Source organism: Apaloderma vittatum, unplaced genomic scaffold, assembly GCF_000703405.1.
Source record: "Apaloderma vittatum isolate BGI_N311 unplaced genomic scaffold, ASM70340v1 scaffold6279, whole genome shotgun sequence".
NCBI classification, from domain to species: Eukaryota; Metazoa; Chordata; class Aves; order Trogoniformes; family Trogonidae; genus Apaloderma; species Apaloderma vittatum.
The window spans coordinates 42,590-66,822 of record NW_009735890.1 but is presented as its reverse complement, the minus strand read 5'-3'; the positions used below and the strand labels follow the sequence as shown (position 1 = coordinate 66,822).

The 24,233-nt window shown below is 37.4% G+C and overlaps 1 protein-coding gene across 1 annotated transcript in view; it reads left to right on the top strand.

The window, feature by feature from the left end:
- LOC104279477 (dynein heavy chain 5, axonemal-like) overlaps positions 1 to 24,233 on the top strand; it is a 154,944-nt gene that overhangs the window by 94,182 nt on the left and 36,529 nt on the right. Inside the window, 9 exon segments of the mRNA XM_009876770.1 lie at positions 4,387 to 4,605; positions 7,088 to 7,264; positions 12,048 to 12,242; positions 15,104 to 15,259; positions 15,534 to 15,716; positions 18,952 to 19,122; positions 19,555 to 19,933; positions 20,402 to 20,673; positions 22,392 to 22,556. Coding sequence (XP_009875072.1) covers positions 4,387 to 4,605; positions 7,088 to 7,264; positions 12,048 to 12,242; positions 15,104 to 15,259; positions 15,534 to 15,716; positions 18,952 to 19,122; positions 19,555 to 19,933; positions 20,402 to 20,673; positions 22,392 to 22,556 — 1,917 coding nt within the window.

Genomic DNA, 24,233 nt, shown 5'->3' with positions numbered 1-24,233 from the left:
GAACCTTGTTTTTGGAATGTCTGCAAAATGTGTGTATGTGTTTGCCTCGCTTATAATGTTTCCACAAATAACAACGAATCCAACTTATTATGATACTGGGGCTCTGAAAAAGTTGATACAAAACCAATGTCACATCTTATGTGAAAAAGTTTGCAGTGGTTTGGGACAGGAACAGCTTGAGATTGCATTTCCATGAAATGTTGTCAGTCAGATTCCATGTACCCAGGACAGTACTGAAGCAAAAGGCAAAGGTGGTCACCTAGCATGTCCACAGAGGCTCCTGAGCAGAGTGACATCATTGTCCAAGCGCAAGAAGCCTTCTTGCCTGGTCCTGCAGTAGTGAGTGCTCAGTGGACTGTAAGAACAGTGAACTTGGAAAACTAAAATTCCTGAAACAAGAGAGATGCTAGGAAGGCACCAAATCTTCCTTACCTGTGGTGAGCTATAGAGTTTCAGCCCCTTTTTTTGTTATGGGTTCTCCTAGTAACATTTCTCAATTTACTGAGTAAATGCTGCTCTTCAGAGTGGTTTGGGCATTCCATTCAAGAGCAAGGATAGCATTAAATGTTGTGAGTTTTTTTATTACAGAAGGCATTTTTATTTAAATGCCTTCTTGGATCAGGACCAGGTATACTAGGTGCTTTGCAAAATTGATTTTACGGTGAATCAACGAGAAACTTATGGCTATGTCAATACTAATAAATAAAGCAGTACTAGGGATTTTTTCTAGGCATTGGAAAGTGATCATCTGCACCGTTAAATTGTTAGAATGATCCTTAGTGTGAATTTGGTCTTGTCTAAGCAGCATTTACTCAGTAATCTCTGGGCAGCAAGGAACTAGCTTGGTCAAAGGGCCATTTCCAGAAGGCTGCTTGCATGCAGCTGTGCTGTTTCAGAAGCTGGAAAAGCTTAATGCAAGCTGGTTTATGCTAGTTAACCTCAGGGTCAGAGAAAGGTCCTGGGCATGTTTAATGTAACAGTATACCTGTGGACTGTAATTACATGTTTATTTGTCCTGGGTTTATGTGGAATCCAACAAGGTTAAAAGGGGAAGAATCATCTCACCACCTGCTATGAAGTCCTCTCTGAGGGCATCTGGGAAAAATGCAAAATAGCTGATTAACAATTTAGTCTGTGGCCCTTGTTGATGCAGGTACTGTCTCCGTACTTGCCCCATGCAGACGGGCACAGAGAGAAGGTAGAGGCACTGGCTGGAGCAGATACTAAGAGGATTGGCCTTCCCCACAATGCCAATGGCAAGAAAAGGCTGAAGCTGCTGCTCTCACACAAGCCTACACATGCCCTACTGTAGCCTCTCTCTACGGGAATGCAGAAAAGAGTGCGGATCTCATGTCTCGAATCCTCATGACTCATTCACCTAAAATCCATTTATTCAGGCTTTCACACTGCATCCAACTGGAACAAATTGTGAATCCTTGCTTTGCTGCGTGACTCAAAGGGGTGAAATGAAGGGTGTGAAGCTTGTTCACATAGCAATGCCACTAAAAGTAAAAGGCCACAGTAGATCTTTGTGGTTGGGAGACACATTTCCTTGCCGCCTGTAACTGACTGGAAATGTTTGTATGAATCTGCTTGTGACTGTAGTAGCATTCTTGTGCAGAAGGTTCTCCTTGGCAGCAGAACTTGCCTTCTGCACTTGTGGAAAAGCTTTGCACAGAAAGCTGCCAGCCAACCAGCCGGTGATGTCAAAAGCTGTGTTTGTACCCATGTAGTTTCGAAAAAAGGAGTTGGAAAGAAAGAGAGGGAGAGGTCAAAGAGTGGTGATATCATAGGGTAATCTGAAACAAGTAGTCTTCCTGCCTTTGGCAGTCACGCAGGTCAGGGTCATCCTGGTGTGTTTGAAGTCATTCGTATGCAACCAAATGTTATTCATTACATATGAATAAGCAGCCTACATATCAAACTAATACCAAAATGTATTACTACTTTGTTATGACTATCCTAAAATTGGCTGAAAACCTTGGTTAAATTGTCTATAAAAGTTTCTTATCATAAGTCATCTTCTAGAGATCACATAAAGTCTTGTGGAAATAATGTTGGGGTTTTTCACATTAGAATACAATATTTTTTTTTCCTCCTCTGAAATATTTTTTCATTATCCCTACATCTTCAAAGCTGGTAGCCTTTTAAGAGCTCTTAAGAAGTGGGAAGTCTGTTTTATCAATGTTTTGCACCTTTCTGGGGAGGTTATTGCTGTACAGAGCTTTGTTTTCCATGTTTACAAGGCACATGTATTGGGAATTCACATGGCCATCTTTTTCTATTGAGGTTCACATCCTGCTGTGATAAATGTCAAGGTGAAGTATGAATCCACACAGCCAGATGTAAGTTCTCTGTTGTTCCGGCTGTTCTGCCCAGGCAGTTCTTCCCAACTCTCCAAGCGTCTTATTCCCTCCATAATAACTTTAATATATGTCAAAACAATATGCTATAACTTTCTTTTACTCCTATTTTTAGACCTCGCAGAGTTTAAGGGTAAGAGAGCAAGGTAGGAGAGTGAAGGCTGGTGCAGTGCTTTTTCTTTCTTTTCTGAAAGAAAGGGCTGACAACAGATGGCTTAATGAGGAAATTGCTTTAATAAGACAGAATAAGAAGAGGAGCTTATAATAGCTTGAATGACCAAAATGAGAGAGTTTTCCCTCGCTGGATAGGATCTGCTCTGTGCAACATGCCATGTGAAAATCTATCCAGGCTCTGACTGTTGCTGCATGAATGTGGGGTGCCCAGCTTCTGAAGCTGGTAGTAAGATTTACTCACTGTCTGTGTTCCTGTTCTTCTTAGATCCAGAAGGAACCCTGCACTGTCTCTCTGTCTCTCTTTCACCTCATCCTCCCCACCTCTCCCCGGTGCAAAACACAGTAACACTACATCACCTACTCAAAAGTCCTTTACTGTTTAAACTTTACCTGCTCATTCAAGATTCACTAAAAAGTAACAGCAGTGGTTCTGAAATTTGATTAGCTGGGTCTTAACAAGGCTCACTGATTTAACACTGATTTACCTTCTCTAGGAAATGCTGTTTAATGTGCTCTTTGATAAACAGTAGAGTAAAAATATTTCGGCATTCTGACATGATGGAAATTTTATGAGCAGACATTTTGCTGACTTATCTCTGTTATAAAATATTAGTTTATCTCTAGGATCTGTCAACAGACACAGCGGCTATGATAAACTTTTTTCTTTGACAATAGTATTCTCTAGATGTGTCACTCATAAAGCAGCACTACTTTGTTGATTAGTACATATATGCTGCTTTAATGCCCCGCTCACAGACCTGTCTTTTGAAATACACCAGACTTAATGCTGTGGTTTTTATCATGCCTGGAACACAAAATGTGAGCTCGGCTCCTCTCTTTTTTTTTTTTTCTTGTATGCAAAACAAGAAAAGCGTGCTGATTTTATCCTATTTTGATACAAATTAAAACTATATTTTTAGTCAAGATCTAATGTAAAAACCCAATCTGTGCTTATACTGTTTACTAAGAGTCACCCTAGACATTCCTTGCACTATTCTTCTGGTGTGATGTAATGTGAGTATCAAGTTTTATATTTGTAATAAAACAGATTTTATAGCTTCTTGGTTTCCATCTTCATATCTCTTATAGCAGAAAAAAATAGAAATAATATACATGATATTTAAACAAGTATTTTAAATATTCAGAGTAAATGGAAGCAACCTTTATCTGTAAGTGTGAATTTCATAAGAACTTTGTCAGTCTATAATCCCTTGCAAATACATATTTGGAAACACATTCTGAATTCACAGAATGACTTTGTTTTTTTTCTTTCCCCTTGTTAGGAATATACAAGTTAAGAGACCATATTTAAATGACTGACAAGTCATCATTCAAATGTATATAGAGATGTGAGAAATGTCTGTGGAGTTTTAGTTTCAAGAGGAACAAAAAATGCATTTTTATTATGGAAGTAATTGGTGAGAAAAGACAGGAGAAGAATTAGCTTCCATTATCATCATTATTATTTTATAATTCATGACGACAATCTAAATTTTCTTTTGTGCTGAGAATATATTACAGAAAACATTGTATGAGTTGATTCATATATCTATATGAGTATATGGTTATTTCACATGGACTGCGATTTCAAATAATTGATAACTGTGTGATCAGTAAATCATTCTGATAATATTATTAAAACATTTTAAGATTGCATTGAATAATCTCAGTGTTATGCTTCTGTTCCAGTTTCAGGTTGAAAAGAAAAGAAGGAAAAAACTGCTTTCATCTTAAACATGCATTATTGTAAAATGTACCCAGTACAGTACAATATGTGCCATTAAATGAAAGTCATTTGCTTTTGCTAACTAATCGGTATTAACTACACTTTTATTTTAAATGCTTGTAGGCAAATTTAGCCTTGCAAGAGGGAAGACTTGCAGCTGCCCAAACTGAACTGAATAATGCACAGATTCAGCTGGATGAGAAGCAAATGGAACTGGATCAAGTACAAGCCATGTATGATGCTGCTATGAGAGAGAAGCAGGACTTACTTGATGATGCTGAGGCATGCAGAAGGAAAATGAACAATGCCACAGCTCTCATTGAAGGATTAGGTGGAGAAAAGGTACTAGCACAGATGAGTAGATTTCCAGCACAAAATAGGTGCTCAGTTTTCAGAATACTCCATAACAATCACTAATATTTCTCAAGAAATTCAAGACGTGGTGACAGCTCAATATCATATGACACTGTATTTAGTTTTATGTATGGTTTTTTTCTTGAACTTGCTGTATCTTACAAAGTGAAACAATTTGTCTTGTTAACTTAATTCTTCTGTATGAAGGTTTATGTCTTATTATACGACTTGTATTGGGATAAAGTTCAGATTTAAAGCCAAGGAGCCAAATTCCTCTTAGCTTTAGTAAGAAGAGGAATTAGGCTTAACCTAAATAATTGCCCTAAAATATTTATAAGAGGGATTACTCTCTTTTTCTCACGAAGTATATAAGAATAGGAGTTTGAACCTTGACTAATTTCCTGAATTATATTTGAAGTTCAGATTTCTACTGGAGCTTTTTACAGAATTATGGGCTAATTGTTATCCTCTGCACTGAGCTTGAAATTTATCTTTCCTATGCAGATTTTTCTGGCTTCAGCCTGAAGGTTTCCAGAGGAAGCAGGATACTCTTTTTTCTTGTCTGATTATTTGCTTTGATAATTCTTTGGTTGATATTGAAATTGATGAGAGCTTTGACTTCAACTATTGTGTCCTGTGAAGCCAGGACTCTAGCATGTGTTTGCATAGCTGTACTTCAAAATATATCAGTCAAAAATGTTAGATACTTTCTCATATTTTTCTTACATTCTAAATGTAAGAGCAACATCAAAGTAGGAAGTTACAGTGCCTTACTGTGGGATTTCTGAAGCCTTGTTCTATGAGGGCTTGTAAGAGCTGTTATTCTGTTCTACATTTGACAATTCAGACAAAAAACTTAAAAGAGTATGTATGGCACGTGAAGCCTTGCGTAAAACTGACACTGGGTTAAATATGAATTTTCTGAGTTTAGAATGTGTAGATTCTGACCAAGATTGCATGTGGCGTGATTGCAAGAGAACAGAATTCTGAAGAGAAAGAAATAAGTAAAACTTAAAAATAATATTCAGAAAATCACAGAATCATGGAATAGTTAGGATGGCAAGGGACCTCTGGAAATTGTTTAACCCAAATGCCCCTGCTCAAAGCAAGGTCAAATCGAGCAGGTTTCTCAGCACATTGCCTGGTTAGGTTTCGAATATCTCCAAAGATAGACATTCTGCAACCTCTCTTGGCAACCTGTTCCAGTCCTTGACCGCTCTTGCTGTAAAAAAGATTTTTTAATGTATTTAATTGGAATTTCTTGTATTTCAATTTGTGCCCATTGTTCTTTGCCCTTTCACTGGGTTCCACTGAAAAGAGTCCATCTCTGTCTTCTTTAGAGCCTCCCATCAGGTACTTGTACATATGGATAAAATTCTCCCTGAGCTGGTTTCAAGGCTAAACAATCTCAATTCTCTCAGGCAAGGCCAGTTCTTTCCTGTTTGCAAGTCTGAGGTTCAGCAAACCCCTTTCCCTCATTAGATCCTCAGGTACCTGTGTTAGGAATTTTTTGTCAGTGCACTCCTTGAAACCTCTTGGATTGCTTTTGCCTTGTTCTGGTTTTCTTTCAGAAGGCATCAGAGTGGTTAAAGTCTCTCGTATAGACCAAGGCCTGTGATTGCAAGGTTTCTTCACATTTTCTGGACAAGATCTTATCTACTTCTTGCTAATCACGTTATATGTAACAGACACATGCAACATCACCCATGTCAGTCTGCCCTCCAATCTGAACCAATAAGCTCTCCACTGGCTCATTCTCCATCCCAGAGTCTCAGATGCAGAACTCAATGCATTCCAGCTGCCCTCTCACGTGAAAGAAAACTCCCCTTCTCACCTTCCCAGCCTGTCCTTCCTGACAAGCCTGTATATATCTGTTGCGACACTCCAGTTGCGGAAGCCTTCCCACCATGTCTCCATGATCCCCATGACATCATGGCTCTGCAATCTTATGCAGAACTCTAATTCCACGTTTGCTCTCCATGCTGGGCACATTAGTATACAAGCACTTCAGAGAGGTGCCCAGCTGTGCTAATTTCCCAGTAACTGCATGAAAGCTTTCCCTGTTATTCTCTCTGGTAGGCATTTCTTTGCTTACATCCTCCATTAGCCCTGTTTTATTGACTACAAGATCCCTAATGTTTATTTCACTCCACACATTTTGCTTGCCAAGCCAGTCCTCCACTTTCTCACATGGTTTGTGGTCATCCTCTCACTCCCACTTTGTTCCTCCTTTAAAGCACTCCTTACCAGTTTGCCCAGCTTGTTGGCAAAGATGCTTTTTCTACACTTGGACGGGGAGTTGCCATCTCTTCCAAGCAAACTTCCACATCTGAAAAGAATGATTTAAAGCCAAAAATGCTTCTGGTTCAAAAAACAATTATTTACTAGAAAGAGATAAATTATTAAGTTAGAACTTCATGTTTGTCTTGTGCCTGCTCAATCTAACTGCTTTATAATATTTTACATACAGCTTCGTTGGACAGAAAGCAGCAAAAACTTTCAAAATCAAATTATTAACTTAGTGGGGAATGTTCTGATGGCCACTGGATTTCTCTCTTACTCTGGACCTTTCAATCAGGAGTACAGGAATTTACTGATCCAATTGTGGAAGAAAGAGATGGACAACAGCAAGATTCCATACAGTAATGTAAGTGTTCACTCTATGTCCTGACCTTGCTCTTTGCCTTGCAGAGAAGTAATGTGCAGAGCATTCCATTCCAAAAAAATGCATCACTGGAAAATTATATACAGCCTGTCAAATTCCATCTTTTTTTTAATAAATAAAAGATCTGAGCAGTTGACAACATACCTTCTAAAACAATGTTTTAAAATCCTCTTTATATTGTCATGCATCACAAATTGGTATGTAGAACATCGATCTGACAAATCTGAAATACGCCTTCTGAGGTCAACTACCGTGGAAGGAAATTGCATAATATGGAAAATGAAGTAAAATTTACCAGTTTAGAATAGTTTTACCTTATTGCAAGAGATGCCATGAGATAGTATCAGTTTTCCCTGAAGTTGATTTTTTTTGCAAATACCATGTTGTGTTCATAATTTCAGTCATAAAGTCAAGCAAATCATCTACATCTAGTGGAAAATATCCATACTGAAGAAAACATCAGTTTTAAAACCTCAGCCTTTTTTAAACCTCAACGTTTTAAGTTATTTATTCCCTTACAAGGAATAACTTGTGAATATGTGTTTGAAAATACCACCTCACATCTGGCATTGCCATACCCCTGTAGTTTTACGGGTGGTCTTTGAAACAGCAGCTCCAAAGCTGGGCCAACAGGATAGTGCAGAGGTGGGGAGACTCATCTGTGGTATCTGGGTTGGGTGGGACTAACTTCCAGGGACCCAACAAGATTTACCCTGTTTCCACTTTTACCACCGTGGTTTCATGTGCTGCCACTAAAAATCTGCTCTCTCTCTAGATATCCACTTTTCAGTCTGAACTGCAAATCTAGAAAATAAAGGGTGAATTTGAATGAAAAGCTTTTCATATATTTTATATTTCTGACATATTACGTCATTCATCTACTGTTCTTAATATATTAAATTGTGAACACAACAAACTAGTCTAGAAATAAAAATTTCCACTATTTTCATTTAGGATTGCTTAAGTACAACATTTTAATAATCTAGATTTGCTAAAAAATATCTGTAAGATGGAACTGAACTGTTAGGGTTTTTGGTTTTTTTTTAAAGCTTCACACTTACATTCTTAGTACAGCATGATTAGTTCTTGACTGATATAAAAATACACTCAGTTATGGAAAAGACCATTGCATGTTTTGAATTGTAAAATATCACCTTTGCACCTCCATGTATCATCAATTAATACTCTCCTGTCATACCCTCTGCTATGAACCTGCACCATTTAATGTAGTTTAATTTGAAGTGTCGTGTTGCAATGATTAATTTAAACAAAACCTGGATTTTGTAAAGCATGGTTTATACCACTTCAGCTTGCTGCAGTCTAAATTTTTAAACCTGTGTACATTTGTCACCAGTGAGGCTGTTCTTAGTGAATCTGACATTACAGCTTCTCCTCAATTGACCTGAATCTGTGCAGTCAGAGGTGGCCTAAAATGCAGAGGACCTGGGTCGCATCATGAGGTTTCAGTTCACTACTATATCATGTACTACCTTTATTAAAGTGAGCAACCTGCATACTGGGACTATGATACAAGGCAGGTTCCTTTACATGAATCTTGTTCTATCATTACTATCTGCTTCAGAAGTACCAGACCCAGCAGCTGTTCTGGTGCGGGCAGTAACCTTGTTCCCATAACATGACTTTTAGGAAGCTTATCTAATATTCTTCTTTGTACTTAGAAGACATATTTATAATGAAGGCCAAATTTAGACCATAATAATCTTTCTGAGTAATCTCTCCATGTTGCCTTCCACTTGGTTTTGTGAATACTTGCATACATTTTCTCCAGCAGTAAAGGCTGGAGAAACAGAATCATCATAGAATTATGATGTGGATTGGAAGGGACCTTAAAGATCATCTAGTTCCAGCTCCCCTGCCATGTGCTGGGACACCTTCCACGAGACCAGGTTGCTCAAAGCACCATCCAGCCTGGCCTTGGACATTTCCAGGGAGGGGGCATCTACAACTTCTTGGGGCAACCTGTTCCAGTGTCTCACCACTCTCCCAGAAAAGAATGTCTTCCTAATATCTAACCTAAATCTACTCTCTTTCAGTTTAAAACTGTTACCACTCATCCTGTCACTATATTCCCTGATAAAAAGTCACAGAATGTTAGGGGTTGGAAGGGACCTCTGAAGATCATCTAGTCCAACCTTCAAGTCCCTCCCCATCTTTCTTGTAGGACCCCTTAAAGAACTGGAAGGCTGCTATAAGGTCTTCCTAAAGCCATCTCCAGGCTGAACAAGCCCAGCTCTCTCAGCCTGTCCTCACAGGGGAAGTGCTCCATCCCCCTGAACACCTTTGTGACCCTCCTCTGGACTCGCCCCAACAGGTCCACGACTTTCTGATTGTGGGGGCTCCAGATCTGAACACAGTACTGCAGGTGGGGTCTCACGAGAGCAGAGTAGAGGAGAATCACCTTCCTTGACCTGCTGGCCATGCTTCTTTTAATGCAGCCCCAGATGCAATTGGCTTTCTGATTCAGGTACAGGAGTGATGGGATTAAGCTCAAATGGCTCCTATTCTCAGCTGTTAAAGCTTTTGACAGAAAGGTCTGCTGCTGGCAAGTGCTGGGAGTAAGTGAGCAACCTGTGTACAGCTGTGCCTGTACCATTGTGAAATGGTTGAAGGTACATTAGTATCCCCTGTCCGTCTTCTTTTCAGGTTCTTGGGGGCTTTGACACTTAAAGCTATGTTAAGAGAACCTCCTTGCCATGAGGGAGTTTTGAGGCTGTTAATCTCATAGCAATTACTTGTGAATCTTTTTTCTTTTTTTTTTAATGTTAGGTGGTGCATAATAGTGCTCGTAACAGTGATTAACCTTCACCTGGCAGAGCAAACCTCACAGCTCAGCCCAATTTATGCTATGACTTAAAAAGATGAATGATTCTTGAATGTCTTGCCCAGCAAAGCTCTTTGAAATCTCCTGATATTAAGCAATACGTAAGGGCAAAATGGATTTATTAATATAGTACTAGTGGCAATGTAGTCTCAGGCAAGATTCTTTACCAGTGTGTTATGGGAGTTACCTTAAAAATGTTTATCCCAGGGAGGCTCTTTCTCAAATTCGGTGTACAAAGTGTTCTTAAAAGCTACTTACCTTGAGAAGTATCTGTCAAGATTCTCACCATTTAAGGATAAGAACTTAGGTGTATAATATCCTTAGAAAGCAAAACATAAAGAACTAAAATTCTGCCTCAGTGAAGATATTCTGACCATAATACCACGCAACTACAGCCTTCAGAATTTGAGGAATACATTTTGATTGGGTTTATGTTGTTTTTTTCCCCCTATATTGACAGGTTAGACACAGAGTGCCATAATTAATGAGTCTCAGACCATAATTACCATTCTGTTTAGATAGCTGCTGTTAAAGACAAGATTATGATTTCAATGACAGTGTATGAAGGAGAGTTTTAATTTTTTCCAGTGAATTAAGTACTCATAAAAGGCAGCATATGGGCTTCTCTTGATACTTCACACCACGGGAAAGACAGCAGCTTTGCAGTTCAAGCAAAAGGCTTGACATCTGCCTTACTTTGTCACAGACTAAGTGGCTGTGGGTGTGTGAGTCATTTAGGCAGAACAATTTAAAGAGATCTGTTTAAAATTAGCTATCTATGTATGTAGTTAGGCATTTGAATTACCTAAGTTGCAGAGTGACTGATGCTGCCTGCTGCACTAAGAAGAAATTCAAAGCTCTTTAGAACCTACTCATCTGCTTAAGAAGCTAAATATATTTTTAGGTTCCAGTTGCTGAAAATTTTTGGCTATTGAATGCTTTACTTTCATTTTCAGAAATGAAAATGGAATTTTTAAGTTTCTTTGTCTTCTGAGAATAGTTTGTGTTCCTTCATTCAGATTCTTCAATAATCAGAGTAGTAAAAAAATCAAAAGGGTAGAAAAGTTTCGAGTCTTGCAACCACTGGTATCACTAACTCTCATGATTGTATCAGAGGTCTTACAGTATTTTAAATCTTTCCTTAGATTTCAGATGCTGGTTTATGTGTTTTTTGCAGGAGCCACAGGCTTTTTATTTCTTCTTAAACATTTTGTTTGTAGAGAAAATTTACAAACAGGAATTCTTGAGAGAAAAATATAAGAAGCAAATTAAAAAAAATCCTTCGATTTTATTCTTTTTAAACTCACATCATTATTAAGCTACTTTTCTAATTTGGAAAGCCTTGTTTGTGATTTTAAGCACTATTTTCTTTACAATCCCATTCTTGAGAAGCCAGCCACTGTTTGTATTGAGTAAAAATAAGGCAGGTTAGTTGACATAGTCAAATCAAACTTTAGGAGAGTGTATATGCTCGGAAGAGTTCTGACCAACAATAACTTTCCATGATAGTTCATGTTTATTGATCCATAGCACATCTTTCTTTGAGTCTCCCACAAGCCATCCTGTATTCATATACATACTTGGAGGGCACTTTACAGAATGAGGAAACTGTTGTGACCATGATGACCCTTTCTCTTGAGCTAGCAAGAAAAGAGTTTGCCAATACCAAAATCAGCTTGTCATTAGGTATTGAATTGGCTTCAGAGTTTCTCTGACACTCTTTGATGGACATCAAAGCCCAAACAAAATTCACTTTCAGTATTGCCCAAATTCAGCAGCTTAGGCACTAGGCTTTAAAGAAAGGAACAGCAACTATGAAATACATTCCATCATGCATTATGATGAGAATAAGAGAAAAAACGTTCTATCACACACTTTAGTATAACTCCTTTAACTGGCACTAGTTTTGTAATTTTCTATTAGGACCTGAACCTTACTGGTATGCTTGTTGACAATGCTACAGTGGGTGAATGGAATCTCCAGGGTCTTCCAAATGATGACCTTTCAGTTCAGAATGGCATTATTGTCACAAAAGCATCTAGATATCCTTTGCTGATTGATCCACAAGGTCAAGGAAAGACCTGGATTAAAAATAAGGAAAATAATAACGGACTCCAGGTAAGTAGTTTATTTAATATTTTTTATACGTGTGTCATTTCACATCATAGTTAGCAATGCAGACTCTTCTGTCATCATACTTTGGACATGTATTAAATCTGATATTTATGTTATAGAGTTAAGCAGAAATTAAAACAAGACTGATGAAAAATGTGACCTATCTGTATTAAGGTGAAATAGCTTGTACTGCTTTGTCATCTCCCAGAAAGACACTTTCAAGAGCAAATCAAAATTTTGTTATGCCATATATATTTTTGTGATGAATCTTTTAATTACTTGTCATAGAGAAAGAGAAACAGAGGGAAGCAAAAGACTTGCAAAATTAAGACCAGACAGGATCAGGCAGTTGGTCCTGCATGGCAATATCATTTTAGGGTAAGCAATTTGAGAAGGAAAAAGGGGAAAGAAAAAAGGGAAGAATTAGAAAAAGAATGGTGGCCTGAGGTAGAATGGAAATCTAGTGATCGTTGAGGCATATCAAACATAAAGCACAAATTTAGGCTCCATCTTGATGATTAAATACATCTGATACAAATATTTATTGCTTAATTTATTCACCCTTCTCACTTTCTATCTAGCAGTGCATCCTGTTTGGGATCTGGGTCTTCTATTTAATTCAAAACCAAGTTTGTTTTTTTTTTCCCTTTTAGTCAGCCTACCCCCCCCGCTTTGCTACACCAACGGGATAAAATGGGTTATGATAAATATCTAAATACATGATATATTTTCAGGCCAAGTAGAGTATGATACAAAAGAGTTAGCTGTTAATAAATCAAGCCTATCCTAAAATTGTAGATTATCACATGAATACCATGGTATACTATCTTTACTCAAAATGAGAGTGATGGAGAAGAAAAAGAAACTGACAGTGAAGGTAAGGATGGTGACATGCAGAGAGCTAAAAACATCATGGTGGTGTCATTAGCTAAATCCTTAACCTTCTGGAACCTTACATAGATCTGTATTTCCTAGCACTGTTGAGAAAGCCTCAACATTCAATCCCACACCAAATCCAGTTTCTGGTGAGTTGAATGTGCTCAAAAACTGGTGTAGCAACACAGCTATAAATGGGAAGTATTGAGTGTGAAGAGACAGAAAAATAATGTAAACCATTCAAAGATCTTGGGAAAATGGATGCCTAAAATGTGTGAGTTATATTCACAGAATTTAGGTATTTTGTGATTTTGTGAAATCTACCGTTACAGGGTGTAACATGGCTTCCTCTAAATTACATCAAACGTTGCTTTGACCCTCAAAAATGCTAGTGTGCATAACCAACAGGAAACAATAGAGAGAAAGATATATCTCATATTCCATCCTCTTTGAGACTTGCATCTCCTGCTCAGGACTTTACAGAGCTGCCAGGCTGAGCTCAGGAGTGGCAAAAGTCAATCTCCTTCAGCTAGGGACCTAGACTGACTCTTTCTGCCAATTGCTTTTTCCCCAAAGATTTAAAAGTGTCCTCCAAGCCACAACTTCAGTTCTCTCCCCTAACTGTCACTGAGTCTGTGTTGCCTGTGCTCCATATGCTGGCATGCAGCCTGTGGAAGGGCACGGCTAACACCCAGCTTCCGTTCTCTGGACCAGTAATTGTGTAAGAATCTTATATCGTGTGCTCACCAAAGCAGGAATTGGGGAATGTAGATTAAAATACCATTTCCTCTTTCCCAGCTATTCATACACCATAAGTGATTATGACATTTGACTGGTGAGGCAGAGAAAAATGTCTGCCAGGCTTGCCTTGTGGTCAATATGCGTGAATATCCAGCCCATTAAATTTGTGAATCCTTACAGGGCTTAACTACGGAACTTCTGAGTACTCTGAAAACTTGCATGGCTTTGAATACACACAGGTGCAGCCTCTAAACGCATTGCTGAAAATTCAATCATTTATGGGCTTTTAGACATCCTGGCTTAGGTGTCAACTGTGTTAGAAGAATCTTTATTCTCCCCCTGAAAGGTCCAGGAGGAAGAGAGTTATGTCAGAATTCTCAATACACAAGTGTTTAGATTTTGCTTTTACATCTGGGATATTGAAATTTTCTTTGGGCTTGTTAGGGTTGTATTGTTGGTCACTAATACAAGTAACTTCATCCCTCTGTTTCATTTGGACTGAAAACGTAGGCAACATCCTGTTTCGGTGGATACACATATTGCCTGCATTATAACAAAGCTAAAAGTGCAGAGTGGTGGAATATCATATTAATCTTTATGTAATATACTGTTTTAAGACTATATAATGTGCCTCTAGATATTTTTATTATACCTTTTTCAAAGAGCACTCATTGCAAGACAAGGACTTATTTTTAAAACGTGTCTATCTTAGTTTTTTTTCTTCTGGTAAAAAAAGCATCCCGAAACCAAGGCTGGATGCCTGGAAAGGCTATTCATTTATAATCCCAAAGGCTTATGTTAAATTTTGAAATTTAAATAAGTGAAAAAAAGTCTATGTGATTTTTAGCAATTTTAAGGCTTTATAATGTGAAATGGGAACTGAGTTGGAAATTCAACATCTGATGTGAGACCAGGCCTCCTATGTAACACTGGTTCCCTGCTTCACATTAGTGTTCTGAGCATAAAGCTATTAATATTTAAAATGTAGTAAGCTACAACAGTGATTAGATAAATATGTAGATAAGTAAATAAATAACATTAAACAAAAACATCAAGTGCAATTCCCCTTTCTGTTAAGCTTAAAGCAAAAGTTCCTTTCATTTCCTCAGAGGTGAGTGTTGGTCCCTAAAATGCAAATATTTGTGTAGGTATTCCAGGATGAGTATAATTTTTGAAAGCTGCAATAGATTTTATGTGATTTCTGTGAGCTTGCAAATGCATGCTGTATTGTGAACCAATCTTCCTAGGTTACTACTATGAACCACAAGTTCTTCAGAAGTCATGTAGAAGACTGCCTGTCCCTTGGACGACCTTTGTTAATAGAAGATGTTGGAGAGGAACTTGATCCTGCTCTTGATAACATCTTGGAAAAAAATTTCATAAAATCTGGTTCAGCACACAAAGTAAGATGAATTGGGAACATGGAAGTAAAAACCACTGGGACAGATGCTTTGGGTATCTCATAGTGTGGTTACTGCCAAGATTCACACCTGTGCAAAGCTTAGAAAGATGAGCAGTGAACTCATGGGGTTGGGATTCTTTTACCCTTTAAGCAGAAAATTTAATAAGTGTAAGTGAAAATGTAAAAAGAAAAAAGTTCATCTAGTTTTCACTGGATAAAATAACCGCTTTTCTGAATTCAGCTTTTGAAAATTGAGTAATATGTTTTATTTTCAGGTGAAAGTAGGTGACAAGGAGGTAGATCTGATGACAGGGTTTACCCTTTATATGACAACAAAGTTGGCTAATCCAGCCTATACTCCAGAAATTAGTGCAAGAACAACAGTGATTGACTTTACAGTTACTATGAAAGGTCTGGAAGATCAGCTCCTTGGCCGTGTCATCCGCACAGAAAAACAGGTATCTAGTGGTTTGCACTGTTTGTGTAGAGGGAAGGCTTGTTCACTTTCTTCACCATGAGTGGGTAAAATTAAATGCAAGAACAAAAACGTGAAAGAAAGTTTAGGGGGTTGTGCATTTGCTGAAAGACAATGTGGAGCTGTTTTTTTAATTGAATGTAGGGACCTAAACCTTTATTTTAAGATCTGGCCTTGGAAAGCGAAGAAAGAAAATTATTCATTAAAAATACATCACAGGCATATACATGACATACATAAAACATATTTATTCCTTCATATAAAGCAAACGCTCCTTGTTCAGTTAGAAACCTCTTTTATTTCTGAATTCTTTTTTAAACTTAATTTGAATTACATAAAAAAATGCTTATAAACTTGAACTACTTTTGCCAGCCAGGCTCTAGAGTGTAAGGACAGAAGAGATTTTTAAGGAACCCTGAGCACTGTCTTGACTCTGCTGTTACTAAAATTTCCATTGATTATGTGGAAGCAAATATAAAGAAGAAAACTGTCTCTCAGGTCTTTTTCAGGAGTTTTATTTCATAATACTAAATCTGAGACATCCTTCAAAGTAATTTAATTCCTAGATAATTCATATTTCTTTTTGTGTGATATAATTTAATAGCCTGGTTATCAAAAACTTAGGAGTCAATTCATCATAGGCACTGAGGAAAAATGTGTGGGTTTTTTTTTACTATGGCAGGCATGCCAATAAATACATGAATGCTATGGTCCAGTTACAATAAAATGAAATATTTGCTTCCTTTCTTATTAAAGTGAAAGCATAGAGTTTGTATTTCATATCAAATTGAATGACTTATTTATTTCAAATTAAACATTTCATAATTGTGTCTTTGTGAGTAGAAGTAACAAAGTTAAGGTTTGGATTAGCAGAGCTGCTGCTTTGAATAAGTAACTCAGATAGGCTTGCTCATGTGAGAGCAGTTCGCCACCTAAGAGAATTTATTCCTCCTTCTTTGACTTCCCAAAGCAGATTCTAAGTGGTGTGCTTTAGTCACTATCTTTGGCCAACACCTTTCAACTTTGTGCAAATAAGCACTTGCTGAAGTAAGGACCAAAATCTAAGTGCCCTTTCTTCAGTCTGACAGTCACAGCCAGAGGCTAGAAAAGTCATTGCTATGCCCAAACTTCCTGTGAATTTTTCCATGAAAAATGGGAAAACTACAACAGCAGGTACTGAAGAAACGCTCTCCGCCAGCAGAGTGGGACCAATGCTAGGGATGTAAACCTGTTAATCTTTACTCCAGTAGATGTATGTTTATGTAAGCAAAACCAAACAGCATCATCAGGAGTCCCTGGGATTGAGCAGTTTACCTCAGATAGGAGACAGAGTTTTAATAGAAGTGAAATTGGTCTCATGACCTACCTAAAAGCTTCTACTTTTAAACTCTCAAACAAAGAGAGATGCATACTTGTCTCCCACACATAGATGCCCACACTTTGTGCTTTTTTTGCCTGGATGAAACTGTTAGAGAATTCATACTGAATGTATGTAGCAACACAGACTTCATTTTGGGGCAAAAATATGCTCACTGAAAAATATTAATCCAATGCTGTGTATCGGCTGAAGAGACCTGAAAGAGTAGCTGGTTATTATCAGCACTGCGTGCTGTACAGGAAAACAGTTGCAGGTGATCAACATTTATTAAACTTCTTCACTTCGGCAGATACCATGGCTGCTCTGTCTCTTCTGTTTCAGTAAGAGATGAATGTCCTTGTGTAGACAGCCAGAGCTTGAATAAATTTGGTTCAAAGAAAAGACAGAGCATGACCAGAGGATCTGAAGAACAGGTTTTCTATCACAAACAAGAAGACAAGTTTATGATCATTGCGCTAAAGTAATAGATTAAAGAAACCAAGACATTCTTAAAGATTGCTATAGTGATTGATGAAATAGATCATCAAAGACTATTTATTCTTCTCAGCTTCAAAATTTGCTCCTGTAACTTTAAGAAGAAAATCTTTTTGTATTTGATAATTAAGTTCCTGCCACTGTTTGTATTCAGAACAGCTCTTTTTTGAGTTACAAATGCAGTCACAAAATCCTCTTGCAAAGAAAAGCCTGGCATCTGGTATATTTGCTAGTTTTCTGAAAGATATTCTTTACAAGCTTACAAATAAAATGGATGAAGTGTCTGTTCTTAAACTAAGCACGTCCTTAAGCAGAATTTAAGCATGTACTTAAATATACATATGAGTGTTCTGTAGAACTACTCCTTGGATGCAGTTCTAATCTTTTTTTGTATTAATGGTAAAGAGGAAAAAATGCAGAAAATATTAATTTGGTGCTTAAAATTTGATGGATGCTTAAGTTATTCTTCTCTTTTAGGATGCAGTGTTATTTGTAGCTTCCACAGAGCTACATTAGATTGTCCTAGAATATATTACAAACAGGTTTCCAAACAAGAAGCTTTTGAGAGTAAAGAAATTTGTCACTTCTTTGAAATACCGGAGAGCCTCTCCTGTACTGCATAACTCTGTACATCGCCTTTTTCTCTAACCTGACATCTTGACAAGAATGAAGCCACAGTTTAGGTGTAGGTAGACTGGTGTTATTAACTACCTTTTTCTTACAAGGAAGTTGACTTGATTAATTAAATAAAGGTAGGCAGCAAGAGTATCCCTGAGCTGTGTTGGACTGTGCAGTGTAGATGTCTCATTTCGCTTGGCATGATGTTGACTTGTCTGTCGTTGTTCCTTTGCCATTGTCTGTCTTGTAGAAATAGCATAAGAATTCTGTATGACATACATAATAATTGTAACATTTCCTATTTTATAAGTGATAGAGGAGTGCATCTTGCAAAGTCATGGTTGTAGAAATTGGAAATAGAAAACATCATTGAGTCAACTTTCCTAACAATGTAAAATCTATCCATACAGTGTATCTTTTAGTCCTTTGTGTGATTTAATTTGAAGTACTTAATTTAATGTGACTTTTGTCAGCTCTTGTTGAAAACTCGTTTTAGTCAGTTATGCATATTACTACAAGGAAGTTTTTGCTGGTAATTCCAGTGTGTTTCCACTGCTGAGTAAGCTACATTAATCAAATAAATGTAGTACATGCATAAATTACTTTCATATATAGTATTTCTGTATATTACAGAAAAAAGAGCAAAACCCCAATCTATCATGCATGAAATCCTGTGTTTTCTGTGTCATTGTAAGGAATGTTTCTTTAAATTAGTCTTAAATATTCTAAGGAAAATTTCTGAATGCAGGAATTGGAGGCAGAAAGAGTCAAACTGATGGAAGAAGTGACATCTAACAAAAGGAAAATGCAGGAGCTTGAAGATAATCTACTCTTCCGTCTAACCAGTACAGAGGGCTCTTTGGTTGAAGATGAGAATCTGATAGAAGTCTTAAGAATCACTAAAACAACAGCAGAAGAGGTGAGTTTTGAATGTATTGCAGAAATATTTTGTAATTGTAATTTAAAGATTATTTGTAGACAGATTTTTTTTCCTGGTTTTGGGGTTTTTTTTCCCATTCAGAGCCACTATATAACATCTGACTTCTTAATAAATAAATATTAGAAGTGCTATCATTTTTCTTCATAAAATATTACAAAATTAAACTGCTACCTGGATACTTCTTTATGTTGCAGACATATTTTGCAGGTGTAAATTTGAATCAAATGCCATTGTGCTTGATGTTTGAACATATGAAGACATGATGTCTGTGTTGAAACACTGACAGGGGGAAGCAAAGCTTGACTAAAAAATGCCATTGCGATCTTAATCATAACCTTTTCTTTTTGCTTGTGCATTATAAATCACAAGTGACATGACTTAATCTGCATGGTCTTTTCAATTATTTTTAAGGTCAGTGAGAAATTAAGTGTAGCAGCAGAGACAGAGGTGAAAATCAATACAGCACGTGAAGAGTATCGGCCCGTTGCTGGTCGTGGTAGCATCCTTTATTTCCTAATTGTGGAAATGAGCTTGGTTAATGTCATGTACCAGACATCCTTACGACAGTTCCTTGGCATTTTTGACCTATCAGTGGAAAGATCTCAGAAATCTCAGATCACAGCCAAAAGGGTAGTGTATGTAATTGAGCATCTGACCTATGAAGTCTTCAAGTATACAGTTCGAGGCCTTTATGAAAACCACAGATTCCTGTTTACGTTGCTTCTGGCACTGAAGATTGACTTGCAGGCCAAGAAAATTTCACATACTGAGTTTCAGACACTGATCAAAGGTAATTTCTTGAAACATTTTCCTTTTTACATATGTCTGTGAACCACCAAATTCAGATTTTGCTGTGCTTGCACTAACAATATGGGGTATCCAGTGGATTTGATGTTTTTAATGTTGCATGAAAGCATGTGTAGCCCGAGAAGGATTTAGGAGACAGATTTTCCAGAACAAGAGCAATATAGATTATTAATTATCAAAATAATGCTCAGATGAGGATATTTAACTATTTTGCATTGGAAAACAGGAAAAAAAAAAGGCAGCACAAAAGTTATTAGAATATCAGCTCTGGGAAAGCACTTCCCCAATCTAACTTTGTGAAATAACTTGTCCATGCAAATTCTTGGTCTCCGTGTCCTGGTTTATGAAGATTTTTACTCCCTAAATAATAGAAATAAATATTTTTACTTCTTGTCACTTTTCTGTTTAGCAATGTTTTTTTTTTCCTGCTATAATACTTTTCACTTTGCAGGAGGTGCCAGTTTGGATCTGAATTCTGTGGAACCAAAACCAAAAAAGTGGATCCTTGACATGACGTGGCTCAATCTTGTTCAGTTATCTAGCTTGCACCCTTTTAATCAACTCCTGGTGCAAGTTGTTAGGAATGAGAAATCTTGGAAAGCTTGGTTTGATGAAGAAGCACCTGAAAAAGCTGTTATTCCTGATGGGTATGACAACTTACTGGATCAATTCCGTAAACTGCTCCTTGTCCGTAGCTGGTGCCCTGATCACACCATTGCCCAAGTAAGATGTGCTTTTGTACAATGGTTATGCCATGTGACATCTCCTGTAGGACTGCTAGTTCCAAACTTATATTCTCTGAATTTATTTTTATTGTAGCATTCGTTGCAGAGTGAGCTGTTTTGAAGATCAGATACTGAAATACTTATAATCAATATATGTGAAAGAAATATTAATTCATTTAATTGCAGTAAATTAGAAAGGACGTTGTAATACATGAAATAAGTCATGCTGGAGCTGTAAATATACCATTCTTTATGTGTGGCCCTTCTAAGGTGGAGTTATGAAACTTGTAAAGCAGGTGCATTCTTCCAGTGAATCAGAAAATACATCTCTATTTTTTCACAGAAGAGGTGGAAAGAGAACAGTTCACTTTGATGACAGGTGCACTGAAATAGCAGATAAACTGTTTAATTGCCCTTCAGGCTGGTGAAGTAATATTTAAGGCTGTCTCATGGCAGATGCTGTAAAAAGGAACCACGATGGACTAGCAGTGTTTCCACAGTCTGATATTTTGATTTTTCTTTTCTTTGTGGGTCATTTTTTCACTTTTTTTTTTCTTGAGGTACACTGGAAAGTAGTACTTTCTGCATGTTTCAACTTTACATGTTGTTACATGTTGTGGTAGCATCCATATTGTATTTAGGGAACACTACTTCTTGGATCTCTTTTTCAAGAAGACTCCTTCCATCCTTTTTCCTTTCTTCTCTTTGGCTGGTAAATAAGAAAGTATGGAAACTCCATCTGCCACTATTTAAACAGACCAAAGGGAAAGAGAGGGTCCATCCTTTTTGTTACTATCCTCTTTATCTCTTCTTTCTCTGCTGTGTTTCCCCAGTGTCACAAAATTTTACCACTCTTTGCTAGGGCAGAAGTTACCTTTAGTAGTGAATGGCTGAGTTATTTTTTCTGAAATTGGTGTCTTCCTCCACTTTGCTCCTTGGTGTTTTGCTCCCTAATACATGCCTCAGAATCTATGCTAGTAGTTTACACAGTTGGAAACTCATGTTAGTCAAAAAAGCAATTCATATACCAGGATAGCTTTAGAAGTCCTTTTGGAAAATGTCTGTGAAAAGAGGACAATAGCAGCATATGGAAAGTTTGACCTTTAAGGATAAAGTCTGAGCTGTGTTTATGTTTTGTAAAAATAGATATTCTCTCTATATAGACTTCAGTTGGATAACCACCAAACAGGAGAATTTGTTTGAAGTTCCAGCAAATATATGAAGATTGTAACTGGGTCAGATGAAAGATCTGTCTAATCTGTTATGCTGCAGAGGCAGTGTCAACAATACCTGCTTAGAGGAGCTAAGAATGGGACTGGTGTGGAGACACTCTTTTGTTTGACTGTCCACCAGGCTTTAGCAGTCAGTAATTTACGGGGACTATCTGGTCTGTCCTCAGAGCTGGCAACAGATCTATTCTGCATGGAGTTCTTTAGTTCTTTTTAGAAAACTATTTAGCATCCTCTAGCAACAGTGTTCACCGGATGGCTGTTGTGTGAGCAGAATTCTTTTTTTTCTTTGTTTGAAGTTTGCTGTGTGAGGTTTTCAATAGTTGCCTCCTGTGGACTCTAACTTCTGTTACACCAAAGTTGATAATGAAAATTTAGAAATTCATTGCATTCCAAAGTATGTATTGGTAAATTCAGTGTAAGTAATTAATGCTAAATAAATAAAAAAATTAAGGTGTTTATTTCTGGTAACTTGGCTTTTTTTTAGGCTCGACACTATGTTGCAGAATCTCTTGGAGGGAAATATGCAGATGGATTTATTCTTGAGATGGAAGCAATGTGGACAGAAAGCGACTGTCGAACACCTTTGACATGTTTTTTATCAATGGGGTCTGACCCCACTGAAAATATAGAACGTCTTGCAAAATCAAAGGTATCTGACTAAGCTGTTTACTAGAGCTGATAAAAACATTTAAACATATCCCTTTGAAGTAGAAACACTATTTCCACATTTTATAGAAGTTCAAGTGATTATGTTCATATTCATACCAGTGTTCTCTGGAAGATAATTTTGGGGCAGTAGTCAAAATACATTTACTGAGGAAATGGAAATGTTGCATTCTTGCTTTTTCCAGTTGTTTGATTCCGGTGAGACCTCTGCCTTTATCCAGCAGACTATGATAGTCCATTATTTAGCCATAAGAACAAAGCAATACTCGTGGTTCACTCTGTGTTGCATTCACAGTAGCAGCTGACAGCATGATGATTACAGGAAGATACTGAAAAAACCATAAATATGGTCACAAGATAAATTAATTTGGAGACCCTACTGTTCACTCAGTTCACTTAATGGAGATGTTCAGCATTTCTTACAGCACAGCATTACATTAAGGCACTCTGTGCTCTGTGTTTTATGGTTCACAATGTGGATGCAACATAATTTTCCAAAGAAGCAGTTATTCACAAGTCAATCTCCATAAATTTCCCTCCCTATTAGAGTGCATCTTCATTTGCAGGTGCCAGATTTTAATATGCACTAAGTAAGACTTATTTGCAAAAGTGGGGAGAACCCACAAGTCTCTTTGGCTCAATAATTATAAAGCTTAGGTACTTGTTCTCTTTTAAAATTAGGGCTCTCTTAGTTTATTTTTCTGACTGACAAAGTGCTTAAATTTAGGATCTAACTCTCACTTGAGAGTTTAAACTTAGGAATCTTATGTCTGAAATAGCTGATGTGGTCCTTGTCCCCAAAAACTGTACAGCCAGATAGCCAGCCAATATATAGACGGAGAGGGAGAAGGACAGCAGTTGGGTGAGCCGGATTTTTATATTTTCTGGAAGAAATATATTGGAAGAAGAATTTTATTCCTATTCACAAAATATTCCATTTCCTTTCCCTTAGATAGGAGTGGCATTTTGACTTTGTAGAACATAGGAAATTAACTGCAGGAATATTTATTGACTAAAAATGGGCAATGTTTTTAGTCTCTTTTCAAGTGCAGCTAAACACATTAGGTGATTGTGGTTGGATTCCTGTTTTCATGCCCTATGGTATGAATACAAAAGGAGTGTCAGCTTTGTGATGATGTGTTCATTCACCTATTTGGTTGTTCAACATATGTTATCTGTGAAATCGACTCCTAGATAGGTACTTACCCTGTCTCCAGTAGGAGTTTCTGTAATCAGTAAAGAGTGGCTCCTTTGAAAGCTATTCAGAGCACATGATTAAAAATTAACTCTGACTTGCATCGAGGAATTGAGTATTTCTATCCCATTGACCATGTAAGGAGACAAGGGACACTAACCTCCTAATAGAGTCTATTTCTGAAATCAACTGGTCACTTAAAGTCACTCTTGCGAATGGTGGAACAAAATGCTCTTCCGTTCTGTGAAACCTTTGCCTGCCTGAGGAAATGCTGATAGGTAGAAGATTCTCTCTGTGACTGTTAAAAGACGGCAGGTTTCACTGTCATTCTGAAAGGATATTGTGGTGGGCAGTTTTAAAATGTTTTCATGCTTTAAGGAAACGTATAGAATAATAGAAAGTGAGGTTGCAAAAGGGCTAAAGGGATCGCCTTTTTCATTCACACATGGTTTATGAACAAGGGAA